Genomic DNA, 15,169 nt, shown 5'->3' with positions numbered 1-15,169 from the left:
AAAATACCACCCAATTTACTTTCAGTGTTGGACGTTGAAAAATAAGAATGAAATAGTTAGCCCTATCACCGGTTTTATTTGATGAAAATAGCATCTTTTGAGTGAGAGTGGTATTTCGGTGGTTAAAAAAAACCTCAATTTTTAAATAGCACCGAAATACCACTGGAAAACCAATGGTAGGGCTAAATGATGAAAAGCCAGCCCTAAAAACACATTTTTAAAATAATTTGTAAAAAAACAATCACTAACCTTTTTCTTGCAGAGGTGCTCATCACCACCTTCTCAAGGGAAATTAGGGATGGGCAATAAATGTTGGCCTTGCCAGTGATGCCCACATCCCAGGAACGAGTAAAAAAAGCAGAAGGGATATGGACTCAAAATTAATAATTATAGGACTGACAGCAGACAATCTCTCTTTACACGAGTAATCAACACGTGGAATAAATTACGAACAATTGGATTCTACAATGGAAAGGGGGCCATTCATCATCATCATCATAGGCAGTCCCTCAAAGTCGAGGAGGACTTGCTTCCACTCCTGAAGTGAGTTCTTTGATGGCTGAACAGTCCGATACGAGAGCCACAGACTCTGTCACAGGTGGGACAGATAGTCGCTGAGGGAAGGGATGGGTGGGACGCATGCTCTTTCTGCTGCCTGCGCTCAGTTTCTGCATGCTCTCGGTGTTGAGACTCGAGGTGCTCAGCGCCCTCCCTGATACACTTTCTCCACTTAGGGCGATCTTTGGCCAGAGACTCCCAGGTGTCAGTGGGAATGTGGCACTTCTCTCTGAATGGGTGAATTAAGATGGATTGAATGGCCTTCCTCAATTGGATGGATCGTGTGATCTTGTGCAACATTTAAAGCAAATTTCTATTTTTACTTTCTATGGATATGTTAAATACATGGAGGTCTTCGATCCTGTTTATTCTTCAGAAAGTGTTAGGTGCGAGAATTCCCAGGTCACAATGACAACACGTTAGACGCAATTTGCACAATCCCAGCTTGTGTTTGCAAACATTGTTCACCAAACCCTTTCCTCTTTAAAAACACAATGCGAAGATAATATATCTTTAAGCAGGAGGAGTTATGAAAACCGGTTATTACTTTGGACGGTGGAATGGAATCCTCTTTACAGTTCTAATCTTGGCACTTTAAAAAATGTTGCTTTGATTTCATCTGTTCGGAAAATAGTGCCTTCTTGTAAGTACATTTCATTTCCTGGAAAACGAAACTGAAATTATAATCGCAAACAACGTTCCAGACTTTAGTCAGAAGATCCTCCCTATAAAATATGCGGCAAGATCGTCGCTCACCCTAGCTCAATGAATGAGTTATAATCTGCACCAGACTTGGAATAGTCACATTTCGGGCAGTAAATATTAGGATGGGCATGAGTACAAAGAAAAAACAAAAGGCAAAGCGTACGTATATTAAATGTTCGCTTTGGAACAGTTAATAATAAATTAGCCAAGCCAACCAGTGAATCGTTCCAGTCTTTGTTTTTTTTAGGGAAAACGAGAGAGAAAAAGGACGCTAACTCCAATAAAAGGAAGAACCAGAGGGAGCACAGACACACCACAAAGAGAAAGAAACAGGACACGGGGAATGCAAACAATACTGGAACAGGTACAGACAATGTAGACCAGATAGCCCCAGCATAACCGCTTCACGTTTTAGAATAAAACTATCTCCAATAAAATTATGCACATGAGACCTGCCGCTCAGTATCCAAATAACAAGCTTTCCCTACACCGACATGTATTTTTGTCCCGTGGTTATAAAGGCGAGTGAAGAACCAATTGCAGTCTTCAGGTGAAAGGGTATTGCAGGGCAGGGCGTAATTGGATAAGATGTAATTCAGGCTCCATTTTAAAGTCATGCATTCTGTCCGTATTTATTTTTATGTAATACTTTTGACAAAACTTACGGCTATTTGCATGTTGACTAAAAATGGGGAAACTTTCGAGCCACTGTGTTGCCTTTAGTAATTGTGTTGTGATTTAAATGTGATTTTTTTTAGCCCTTTCAGGAAACCACACATATGAGGCTTCCACACAGGGGCAAGCTTCGCAAGTCCCCAAAACTGCTGCTGTACTCACAAAAGAAAGGTGCAGTAAGTAAGCCATATTTATTTTGTGTGGGAGTAATTCACAGGCAATATTTAATTAGAATTGTATAACCCATCTTAAACTGGGAGTATAACCATTAGACAGCCTTTTAAAAATCAAACAGTTGCAATGAATTATGATTGACTTTAAAATAGTTATTTGTTTATTTGTTGAATACTTCGATTGATTACTCAATTGGAGAAAGCTAACATTCAGGAGGGAGATGAAGTAACATATACACAGTGAAGATAAACAAATTTCGAAAGATTCATGAATTAAGACTTGGATCACTGCTGAAATGAATTCAGCCCTTTACAGTGATGCTGGGAGGTGTGTGCCTTGTTTATGTTTGTATGTATGTATACGAGGTGTTCATTAAATTCTCATCAGATGTTGTGCATATCTGTTCATTGTGACCATAGCTCATTTATTTTCGGTAAGAAATATATCAAAGATGCCTTGAAGCACAGGTAGTCGCACTCTCACAATACCCAAGGCAAAATAATATACAAAAAATCATGGGGATGAAATTCCGTTATGCCCCATTTGGAGGCAGTAACATCCGGGAGGTGGGACATTTTGCGCCAGGCATGCAAGTCCTGCCCCGCATGCTAATGTCAGGTTACCGCCCCCGATAGGAGGTGGAGCGCAAAGTAACATGCTTCACTTCCTTTCTGGGGTGCTAGTGGGGCGGACGCATGGGGAGTGGGGCGCAGCGCTACGCACTGGGCAGCGTAGCGCTGCCACATAGGAGGGACTCTTCCTTTCATTAAAGGGAAGGGCCCAAGCTGCAAACTCTGCACTGGCAAAATGGTCTTCCCTGGACTATCAGGGAGCAGGGGTATCATGTCAAAAGTAGAGTGCCGGGCTGACCAACGGGATGCTCGGAAAAATCATCACAATTTTGTTTTAAATGGCCGTTGCCTCTCCTTTTAAATATGGGCCCGCAAGTGGGGCCTGCAGCCCGGTTCACGACTCCTGAAACTCGCTGGCATCACCCGACGAAGCTTCAGGAGACGCTCCCCAAATGTTGTTCCGGGGCTAAAACGGGGCACTGCGCGTAGTGATGACATTGGCATCGCCGACACACCGCAGCGGGGCACTACAGGTCACCGTCACCGCTAGATTCCCGTGGAATTTAACGGGAGTTGTTAGCAAAAAGTCGTTCGCGCTCCCGGCGAAAATGACCCGAATTTCTAGGCTCATGTGTATACATTTTTTTGTACATTGAAGATTTCTGAATTTGTTGGAGATGTCCTGTCATTGGAGATGTGAAAGTTTAATTCCTTGAAGATATTTTGGTGCATTCTCATGGACCCTTATTAGCTGTTGAAAAACTCAAATAGCAGCACTGGGAAGAACTCGTGCTTCTTTTAATGTCATTATCTTCCTCAGAACTATGAGTTAACCCTTACTGCCTTGCTGTTCACTTTTGTTAATCTTTCAAACTATGTCCTTATTATTGTAAGTGATAAATTGTAAGAGTTGCAAATAGGTGGTCAGAATTATGCTGAAGGTAGTGAACTTATCAGTATTAGAAGGGTCTGTATAATTGCCTATGTATGTAACACTTGCTTATGTAGGTATAGCACAAATGTACAACGCATTAAACTGAATCCGTAACCTCTATAATATTAAACAGCAAAATCAGCAGTTGTTGATCAGAAGTCTCTGAGGGAGAGATAAGGAAGCCAGTGTAGGTGTCTAGTATACTGTGGCAAAGTGCAAGTCATGGAACAACTGCATAGAAGATGGGCAATTGCATATACCAGTCAGAGACAGTTTGATAAGAGTCGACAAACCAATGTAACTTCGCTGATAGAATTAGACCTATTGATGATTTTGTAGGAGGGTGCTTCTCTCCAAAACCTGTATAAGTTGTACTTGAAAACTCATATATTTCGGGGGTTTTAGGCTGAACCTTCCCGTGCATTGCTCATAATAAAACCGGTAAACCTCAGGTTTTGCTTGTTTACTTCCGTGGTCATTATACAGTGGGAGCTGGGCGAGGTGTCGATTATCTATATCAGTTAATCCACCCTGAGGAAGAGAAACCTCCTTTTTAATCCCAACAGGAGGGCAAGATGTCGATTAACTATATCAGTTAGTCCACCTTAGAAGGAGAGAAGCCTCCTTTGTACCCCAACATTATTATAGTCTTTTTGCTAGTAACTTTTTCCATGCTGTTTTTCCGCATTTTTTTTACTTTTGCTCCTCAAATCACTGACTCTTGTTTGGATGTAGTTCCACAGGCAGCCCTCTGGAATCTAACCTAAATTGGCCATTCTTTTTCTGTGAACCCAGATAATGAGTATTTTCAGACTGGAGGGAATAGTGATTAATATAATGAATGGCCTGACTTGTTCCATTCAAACCCAATTAAAATGAAATGCTGCTGTTGTTTTATTATCCATTAATGACCGCAAAAGAAGTACAATATCATCTGTGTTGGATTTGTTGCACTTGCATTGACTTTTTCTTTGAGTGCCATTGTTTTACTCTACTGCAGGCTATGTTGGACTGGTTAACCAAGGAGCTACTTGTTATCTTAACACGTTGCTTCAGACTTTCTTCATGACCGCAGAATTCAAGAAAATTATATGCAGGTTGGTGCAAGTATTATAAGTAAAGTATGCCTGAGTTAATTCAAAGCTTTACTTCATTGGTCCGAAATTTCATAAATATCAAAAATATTTCATTGCCAGCAATGAAATTTGGTACATATATGCATGTAACTCACTAACAGGTTAACCAGTAATGTTGACTGGTAGAGATGTTTGCCGTATCATACTGCTGGCCTTGGCAGGAGCTCTCTGAGAATGTTTAAAGAGTTTCTGTAATTCTTTAACTAATTCCTGCTCATCAAACACAACAGACTCCCCGCAGAGAAGAAAAGGAGCACAAGCATCTGTTACCAATTGCTGAAGCTGTTTAAAGAGTTAGAAGAACATCATGGATATGCTGTGACTACAGATGGCATTATTATAAGCCTGGGGATGAACAGACAAGATGGTAAATAAATGTTGAAATGCATTTTTAAATAAAATGTTATTCAGAAAATTACATTTGATTGCGAATAACATCTGACAACTTATATAACACTAAAAGGATTATTTTAAAGGAGTAGTATAGTAAGTATTGCTATCGGGGGTGATGTTGATTAGAGGCCAATGAAGACAAAAGTCAGACGGAGAGTCATTGCCAGACCACTTTTGTATACTTTGTCACCTCAGAGTAACTTTGGTGGAGGCCTGGGAACAAGCCACGCACACCGTGCAAACTGCAGTTGGTGCTTGGCCCAAAGTTATAGCAACAACTTACAATTTTGTAGTATTTGTTAAATAGAAAAAGACTTCTCAGAGCACTTTACAGGCTGACGGATTCTACCACTTGTACCTGGGTATGTTTGCAGAGCAGTGACTGAGCTATGCCATCTGCTGTGTCAAGGGGTATGGAGAGAAAGCAGGAAAGGGGTACTGAGGTGAATGATCAGCCATGATCTTATTGAATGGTGGTGCAGGCTCGAAGGGCCGAATGTCCTACTCCTGCACCTATTTTCTATGTTTCTATGCCTCAGAGACAACGTAAACAATTGGCTCTTCCCATTGCTGTCACAGTCACCATGGCTTTAAGCTTCTACACCAGGAGCCTTAGTGCACATCTGCCAGTCCTCAGATCATATCAGTATAAAGCAAGTGACTAATGCTATGTATGCCAGGGGAAATGTCGTTATTTCTTTCCTTTTGGAAAAAAGACACCCGTAATGGCACATAATGTTTTCTGCTCCCCAAGAGTCCAGGATAGTATAGCTGGAACACATCAATCTGACTTACACCAATGAATATGGGAAAAACAGGAATAAGCACAACATTGGTAATTATGTCAGTAAATATATTAGTTATTTTTGTTTAAGTTTTAGAACAGCAAGACTTAGAAGAATATTTCCGGCTCATATTGAACAAAGTCGCCACTGAGCTCAATGGATCAGACATATTACAGGTATATTTATATATCCGGCACTTTGGTTCACACCAGACTTGGGATGAATAATCATTAGTTTGCCTCTATGGAAAAAAATATATTTTTTAGAACACCTTATCAGATCTCTCAGAAATGCTCCTAAGCATTTCACAAGAATTACTTTGAAGTTAAGTAACTATTGCTATGTAGGGAAACATAGCAGCCATTTTGTGCACAGCAAGATTCTACAAACAACAATGTGGCTAACCAGTCGTTAATCTATCATTCATTTATTCGGGTCTCCCAATTAGAATCATAGACTGGTTACAGCAGAGAAGGAAGCCATTTGGCCCGTCGAGGCCGTGCCGGCTCTCTGCAAGAGCATTTCAGCTAGTCCCTCTCCCCCGCCTTTTCCCCATAGCCTGCAATTTTTTTTTTCCTTCAGGTACTTATCCATTTTCCTTTTGAAAGCCACGATTGAGTCTGCCTTCGCCACCCCTTCAGTCAGTGCACTCCATATCCTAACCACTCGCTGCGTGAAAAAGTCTTTCCTCATGAAGCCTTTGGTTCTTTTGCCAATCACCTTAAATCTGTGTCCTCTGGTTTTTGACCCTGTTGCCAATGGGAACAGTTTCTCTCTATCTACTCTGTCTAGGCCCCTCATGTTTTTGAATACCTCTATCAAATCTCCTCCCAACCTTCTCTGCTCTAAGGAAAACAACCCCAGCTTCTCCAGTCTATATACGTAACTGAAGTCCCTCATCCCTGGAACCATTCTCGTAAATCTTTTCCGAATCGCCTCTAAGGCTTTCACATCAGAATTGGGCACAGTACTCCAGTTGAGGCCGCACCAGTGTTTTATAAAGGATCATCAAAACTTCCTTGCCTCCTTTGGTCGGTACTGTCAGCGCGTCACTGCGTGTGAACCTGATAACGGGCCAGAACCAATTCCCACCCCATTATTTGGTTTTTGATATCACTGTTAAAAAGAGCCGGAATAGAGAGATGGTCCATCTGAGAGTGATCGGGTGAACACGTTTTTTTGTTTTAATTCTCATTGGAAGTAAGCCATCAAAGTAAGAAGTAAAATCTAGGTCAATGGTTCTGCTATTAGGATCAGAGAGTTTGATTTAGTATTATAATTGCAGACCACCAGCTCATAGATTCCAGACTACTGAAACCCAAACTAACCATGCACCAGTATAAAAGCAACAAGTAAGTCCCGCTTGAATGCTGGTGTGGCTGTTGGGCGAGAACAAAATTGGGTCCAGCTATGATGCATCTTCAAATGATTCAATAGCCACACAACACTCCCTCTCTCGGCTCACTTGTGAAGGATGACTACTTGGGTGAGATACCAAGGCCTGCTGTTGCCTGTGGGATCAGATCCCTTCCAGAGAAATGGGGAAAAGATTAGAATGGGGAAATAGACCATTACTTACAAAAAATAGATTTGGTGAGGAATTTCAGCATTAGTACAGAGTGCAAAGATTTATTTACCAATTCTTAATCCAGATTATAAAGAAAGTCTTTCCAAATATTTGCTTGCAGTTGTACCTGAGTAAAGTGACTCATTCCCTGATGTGCCTGGAATGCTATGCAGAAAGCTCAGAAGAAAGTTTATTTTTGGACATTCCTTTACCGATTCAGCCCTTCAGTTCTGTGGTGAGTAATAATGTTACTGGTCTCTTTGACAGGACAGAATTTTCTGGAGGGCGATGAGTTGGGGGCGTGTGGGCTCTGATGCGCTTGGGAAAACCTGGGAGACCGGGTTACCCGCATGTGAGCCCTCGGTTTCCTGCCTGCAGCCAGCCAGATTGAGAGGCTGGCTGCGGGTTGGTAGGCCTGCGGCCGCACAGAGCAAAATGGGTGGATTCGCATAAGGACCGGCAATGAGTTGGGGGCGGGAGGAAGAAAAGATCGGGTATCGGGGCTGGACAGGCAATCTGGAGGGGGTGGTGGTAGAGTGGGGGGTGGGGGGAGTGAAGAGAGAGCGCCGGGGATCGGGATAATCATTAGGGGAAGAATGGTCCAGGGATCGGGCCGGGGAAAGCATCGGGGGTGGATGGTCGGTTGGAGATGGTGGGGAAGAGAGAGAGAAGATCGAGGCCGACCACTGGAGGATTGTGGCCAGCCTCCGCATCATCGTTGGGGGTAGGAGTTGGAGGGAAGGCCGGGGGAAGGTCTGGGAGCGGCCTGAATGGGGGAGGGGAAGGCCTCGGGAGGTGATCGGAGGACTGGGAGGGGTGTGTTAGGCAGGGTCCCTGGATCGAGGTAGATATAAAGCCACTTATCTCCTGGATCCAGCAGACCCACGTCGGTTTAACTGCTGGGTTTCGCAAATTGTGTGAAACCCGTCTACATGCAGTTAAAAATCAAATAGAGGTTAAAAAGAGGCTTCCAGCCTCAATACAATATTTAAATTGAGGTGCCGCCCCCTGGGAGTGGTTTGGTCGCCCGACCCCATTCCACCCTTGTTAAAACCTGAAGTGGGCGGGTTGGAGGCGGGATCAGGTCGGGAATCCCATTTTTAACAATTTAACTGCCCCCACGCTCCAAAGCTGCTCTTTCATTTTTAGATTAAAATTCCCCCCTGTCAAGGAAGCTGAATATAGTTCCCTAGTAAAATGTTTCAGTGAAAGTTGCTGTTTATGCAGATATTGCCTATACTCAAAATTTCACTGCATTTTCAACAACTTTTTTTATTCATTAAGTACTTTACATCCCTTATCAATGTGAAGTCACATGTTGCTCACTATGTCACCTCTTCCCACTCTCTTTTCCCATACTCACTTCATCACCCCTTCTGCATATCATTCTACGATAAACTGTAGATTAATTATCAGCATATTTGATTTTCTACCTTTTCCAAGCAAATTCTACAGTGACGAGGCAGTTTCATTAACATGCTGCTGAAAGGACAAATTTATTGAAGCTCTCTGGGTCAATGATTGTCGCCTAAAAATTCTATTTGGGTGTAGCATTAGTACAGTCTGGGAATGGGTGTGGGTTGGGGGGGAGAATATTGGACCCTTTTTGGCTATGTTTACACCCCTTCCTGGCCTTTATGGGAAATTCCAACAGAGTTAAGTGTCTGCAAGTGATGACAAATATTTATTTCAACATTTTAAAGCTTCAAAATCAATTTCAGATATTGGTGGAACCTGGCCAAGGCTTGTGAGTGGGGAGTGTGAGGGGGTGGAAAGGAAACAAGTGTCAGGCATAAATCCAGCAAAAGGAAACCCAATGTAGAGCCATAAAACTGATACTGTGAGCAAGTGACTGAATGGAACATCCCCTGCTGCCCTATTTCAGAGATGGCTAAATGGACATGCAGCTACCTGAGGTGGATGCGAGGAGGGTTACCAAATTTGGCATTGCAGGGCATCCTGCCCAAAGGTCACCAGACCACTCGAGGTCACAGGTGATAAGCAGGCTCAATGTGTGTACTCTACATGTCAAATATGGGGCCAGATGGAGAAGAAGACAGTGTACAAAGGAATCTGTCAAGTAAACAGCACTCAACATCAACATGTATCTTATGAAATGCCCCAAGATTGCTTGCTGCACAGTGTTGCCTGTTCTGCATGTACTCCTCACTCAAGCTAAGCCCTCACACGACATAGCAGTTCATTCTTTGCATCTGTACATATCCATAGCTCAGGAGAGTATACTTTCATGATCCAATGTTGAATTTGTAAACCAGGTACTAGAGAGAGGAACACTTAGAGTTCCTGTCCCTGATCACCTTAACTAATTTAAAAAATGATCTGACTTCACGATGCACAAATTCTTAGTGACACTCAGATTGGATGCAGGTTGTGCTCAGGTATGTCACTCTGCATGTCTCCTTCAACTACCAACCTCTCAAGACCACTTTTAGGTCAACCAGATACCACCTTGAGGGCTCATTCTCAACTTGGAGAGCAGCCGCTTCGTCAAGTCCTCTGTGATGTGCCCAAGAAGGTCTGACGGCATCTGTGGACCAGACTGTCTGGCTAAAAGTGGATCTGTGTTACCAGCCTTAAATACAAGTCTGATAAATCATATAGAACCCTTCCTTCTCCTCCAGCTCCCCAGAGAACAAGAGGAATTCCAAAGGGATGCCCTACCAGCAGGAGCTGTTGACAAACAGTCAAACATCCACTACTGGTAGGTGATAACGGGTCAAGTAAAAATAAAATAGTAACTCGAACTGAAAAAAACAAAATAGCTGACAGAAGAAAGCAGTGGAGAGCAATACGGCTTTAAGAGGTAGAGGGAGGCACTTGTGATGGCTGTGTACCAACAGGCCTGTCCTCTGCTTAAATTCTTTATGGTGAACCTGGATGAGCTTCAACCAATGGCACACAAGACACAAGACACAGGGCACACAAGACACAGCCCCAAAGTACCTCAAATACTGATAGTAATGAGGCTACTGCCAAGGAGCAATGCATGCCTCTTCTACCCACAGCAATGATCCAGCAGAAAACCCAGGGCTGGTACAAATTGGTGTAAGGACATTGCCCTGGTTTTCTGCCTCTCTGCACCAGTTAGCTGGCTGAGCTGACAGCATACGGGAGCAGAATTTAATCCCCATGGTTGGCACAGTACAGCGAGAATTTTCCTCTACAGCTGTCCTATGCTTCCCCTGATTTGGGAAAGTGGAAATGTATTCTATTCCCTAATGCTGGTAACTTTTACAAAAAAAGTTGAACATACTACAGAAAAACATGATTACTAATCATTTCATCAGACAAATGTCTATTTTCAAATCATTATGCATGCGCTCAATCCTAATTTTTTTTTATTTAAAGGAAAAATCGTTTGAGGAATTTTTGAAAGCTGAAATCTTGAATGGACCCAACATGTGTTACTGTGACAAATGCAAAGTGAAAACTAAAACCAAATCGGTAAGTTTAATTTCTTCAGCTGGAGCTAGGTCTTCAAGGAAACAAGAGTTTGTATGTCAACAGTGGTTAAAATGAAACATGTTGAGCACAACATTTTCCAGATTAGAAAAAACGAATCATTGACTAAATGTGAACTGCAGCTTCCTTTCATTGCTCCAAGAGGAATCACTGAGTTCAGGATAGTACATGGTGACAGTTGCCTCTTTGGAGGTATTGCTCATTGCTCACTATTCAATTTCATAAACTCAGTGGATTAGAACAGAAATAGTTGAGAATACATCTGGCGACGGTTTACACAAATTAGTTTGTTCCCAGTGCTGCTTCTAACTAGTAGTTAATTTGAAGCATAAGTCGTGGCAATAATGGGGAAGTTAGCATGATTGATTGATTGAAAGCCATTGATAAAGTCAGGTGATTCTTCCTTTGCAGAATTTTGGATTTTGTGACTTTACTTATCCTTAATTAATGAAGTGTTCAGACATGCAAGCCACAACAGCTAACTGTACTTGTAGGACATTACTCAGTCCATTATTTTTAGGACATTGTTAATCAATTTAAAATAATAGGGTAATGCACGTTTTAAAATAGAGGAATGTCATAGGAATAGGTTAAACATTTGCCCACGATTATCATCAATAGTCATTTCTAGGCTGTAATGCCTTAACCTGCAGAATGAAACACTTAATTAAATAGTAAGGAAATCGATTGTTATGCATTTTGTAATCTGGCAAATGTCCTGCAACATAAAGCAGAGCCGGCTTTAGGATATTGGGGGCCAATGATGTTCAGCTGAGATTATCTTTGGGCACCCTCCTCATCTTTGAATTGATTGCAAAAGGTCCACAGTTTTTTTTTTATTGAAGGGTGTCTGTATCACATTGAGAGTTCAGTGTCATAAATCAGTTTCACCTCTATTTTATTCCTATGAGTATAAGAATGATTTACATACTGGAGTGATTTATTATCCAGATTGTATGGCATAACTGAAATCCTAATTTCATAACTTCAGAGCTATTTGTTTTAAGAAATAGGAATAGACCAAATGGCCCCTCGAGCCTACTCTACCATTCAATAAGATCATGGCTGATCATTGACCTCAACGCCACTTTCCTGCTCCATCCCCATATCCCATAATTTCCTTAGAGTCCAAAAATCTCTCTATGTCAGTCTTGAATATTCTCAACAACTGAGCAGCCACAGCTCTCTGGGGTAGAGAATTCCAAAGATTCTCAATCCTCGGAGTGAAGAAATTTCTCCTCATTTCAGTCCTAAATGGCCAACGCCTTATCCTGAGACTGCGACCCCTGGTTCTAGACTCTCCAGCCAGGGGAAACAATCTTTATTCATCTACCCTGTAAGTGGTGACAGACAGAACACGAGGCACACAAACTACCCTGCCAATCCCTCTTAGATTCTTATATGTTTCAATGAGATCACCTCTCATTCTTCTAAACTCCAGAGAGTATAAGCCCATTCTACTCAATTTGTCCTCAAAGGATAGCCTGCACACCTCAGGAATCAGTCTGGTGAGCCTTTGTTGCTTATCCTCTAAGACAAGTATATCCTTCCTTAGGTATGGAGACTAAAACTGTACACAATACTCCAGGTGTGGTCTCAATTACAGCAAGAATTCCTTACTCTTGTACTGCAACCCCTTTGCAATAAAGGCCAACATACCATTTGCTTTCCTAATTCTGTGTTTTGTATACAAAGACACCCAAATCCTTCTGAACACCAACAGTTAATAGTTTCTCACCATTTTTAAAAATGTTTTGTTTTCTATTCTTCCTATCAAAGTGAATAACCTCACATTTCCCCACATTATTACTCCATCTGTCATCTTTTTGACCACTCACTTAATCTGCCTATATCTTTTTGCTGACTCTTTGGTTGAAATTGTCACATAAAAAACAGGTGGGTTGGAGGCAGGGGGGGGGCGGGCAAGTGAAGGTTGAAAAAATTTTAAAACCCGACCCCAACTGCCTGCCACTTTCATCTTTTTACTCAGGTGGGATGGGAGACGGGCAGCCATCTAGTTTTCTATTGTCAGCGAATTTGGATACATTACAATGTCATTAATATTGATGGTAAATAGCTGAGGCCCCAGCACAAATCCTTGCTGCACCCCACTATTAACAGCCTGCCAACTTGAAAATTGCTCATTTATTCCTACTCTGTTTTCTGACCTTTAAATAATCCTCTATCCAGGCTAATATATTACCCCAACTCCATGAACCCTTATCTTGTGTAACTACTTTTCATGAAGCACCTTTTGGAAATCCAAATATACTACATCCACTAGTTCCCCTTTATCTACCCTGCTAGTTACATCCTCAAAAAACTCTTAGTAGATTTGTCAAAAAGGATTTCCCTTTCATAAAACCATGTTGACTGCCTAATCATATTGTGGCTAAAATTTCAGCCTCGCAAGGCCCCACAAAAGCCGTTTTTTGACGCACAATGCATATGTGCTGAAAACCGACTTTTCCGATCTGTCAAGTTTTGGCTTGACCGATCGAATGCATCCCCGCAGCCTGGACATTCGCGTGGGCGAGATTGGGCTATTTGCCCAACTCTTGCCCAGCGAATGCCCTTAAAACTCTTGTGCCTGGTAAAAGCAGGCACATAGCCTACTTTTACCAGCATAAGACTTAAAATATATACAAATTAAATTTAAATACACATTTTTATGTTAAAAACCCTGTCCATTTAGTTAAGTTTATTTTAAACTATATTAAAACACTTAGAAAAACTATTTTTTGGATTTTTTTTTTCTAAAACATTTAATTAACTTTCATTTCAATTAATTTGAAATATGTGAGTATTTTTTATGTTGTGTTTAATGTGGGTTTTTTTCTCATTGATAGCAATAAGAACTCAGAGATATTGAGTTCCCATTGCTATCAATGACAGAACCGTGATTGATTGTCCAGTCGCACATAACTCCACCTTCTACGTGCGAACCTCCAGGACGGGGGCGCACTCTGAAGTGCAGGAAGAGAAGGCCTCCCACCGGAATCTCAGGCACCTCTGGGACCACCAGGTATTTTCGTTAAAAATTCTTGGGTCGGTGGCGTTCGTCCGAAGGAAGCCTCCGCCCTGAATTTCAGGGCCATAATGATTTTCTAAGTGCCCCGTTACCACTTTCTTAATAATGTATTTCAGCAGTTTCCCGATGACTGATGTTCGGCTAATTGGTTTTTATTCTTGCACAACTGCCAACTCCTTTTATTATGAATTTAATTTTCAGAGATACTATTTTGAACAATTGCCAAAGATACTGACTCTGCATCTGAAAAGATTCATGTATGATGCCTACAGAATGAATTACATAAAGCTGAATACTTCCATAGATATTCCAGCAACACTAAAGTTTTTGCAGAAAAACAAGGTATTCTGTTTTATATAATACCTGATTCTGTCTGCCTTGCTGTCTCATGTTCTTCAATGGCTGCTTACCTAATTTGAGTGGGAGAGTAAACAAGTCACAAGTCACAAATATGGTTTCCACTTGCTATTTAATTGTCTTGAGATTACTTTACTGAGGTAGCAGGTGATAAGTGCATAGATTAATGAACTTTGAGTTTAATACTGGGATGTGTTCATTTCCGTGTGTTTTTTAAGCACAAATGTGAACCACTCAATCAACCAAAATGTTACCTTGCTTGGTTTTCAGTTGTATCGATTTCAGAAAAATTGCCAGTAGCTCTTCACATTCCACCAACATGTCCAATATTGCAATGGACCAATTGGGACAAATGGCCTAAGTTAGTTGTGTAAAAGGCAATTAGAAAATAATGTCATCTTTCTATTTGCCAGCTAGTCAATTATTTAATGCAAACCTGTTTCCTAAAAAGAACACAAGATAGAATATATCTCTAACCAACTTCCAACCTTATCCGTTTGTTACGCACAGAGTCAGAATGCTGGTAAAGCAGAATGGTGTCTGAGTCCTGTAGCAACCCAGGTAAGATTGGTAGAATTTGCCATTGCCTTTTGTTATCAAGTTCCTATCACTCTGCAGTACAATGCTGCTATTTGTTTGTGTTAAGTCAAACAATAATATTGTCTGGTTGCAGAGTTGCTGTGTAATTGAAGTTAGGCAGTTTGATTGAAAGGTGAGACCACAGTTAAATTATTTCAGTCAGAATTCTGAGCATAATTGCAACTTTGTGCATGACTTAAATTTTTAAATTACAATCTAA

General features: G+C 41.4%; 1 protein-coding gene across 1 annotated transcript in view; it reads left to right on the top strand.

Moving 5' to 3' along the window:
- The first annotated feature begins 1,349 nt into the window (after positions 1-1,349).
- LOC139265870 (ubl carboxyl-terminal hydrolase 18-like) overlaps positions 1,350-15,169 on the top strand; it is a 28,023-nt gene continuing 14,203 nt past the window's right edge. The window contains exons 1-9 of the mRNA XM_070883391.1: positions 1,350-1,627; positions 2,022-2,109; positions 4,619-4,715; positions 4,985-5,121; positions 6,023-6,108; positions 7,621-7,734; positions 10,869-10,964; positions 14,215-14,355; positions 14,881-14,931. Coding sequence (XP_070739492.1) covers positions 1,607-1,627; positions 2,022-2,109; positions 4,619-4,715; positions 4,985-5,121; positions 6,023-6,108; positions 7,621-7,734; positions 10,869-10,964; positions 14,215-14,355; positions 14,881-14,931 — 831 coding nt within the window. The 5' untranslated portion in view covers positions 1,350-1,606. The remainder of the gene's footprint in view (positions 1,628-2,021; positions 2,110-4,618; positions 4,716-4,984; positions 5,122-6,022; positions 6,109-7,620; positions 7,735-10,868; positions 10,965-14,214; positions 14,356-14,880; positions 14,932-15,169) is intronic.

Source organism: Pristiophorus japonicus, chromosome 6 (assembly GCF_044704955.1).
Source record: "Pristiophorus japonicus isolate sPriJap1 chromosome 6, sPriJap1.hap1, whole genome shotgun sequence".
In the NCBI taxonomy this organism is placed as follows: domain Eukaryota; kingdom Metazoa; phylum Chordata; class Chondrichthyes; family Pristiophoridae; genus Pristiophorus; species Pristiophorus japonicus.
Note: the sequence above shows the minus strand (reverse complement) of the source record. Positions and strands in the feature narration are given on the sequence as shown.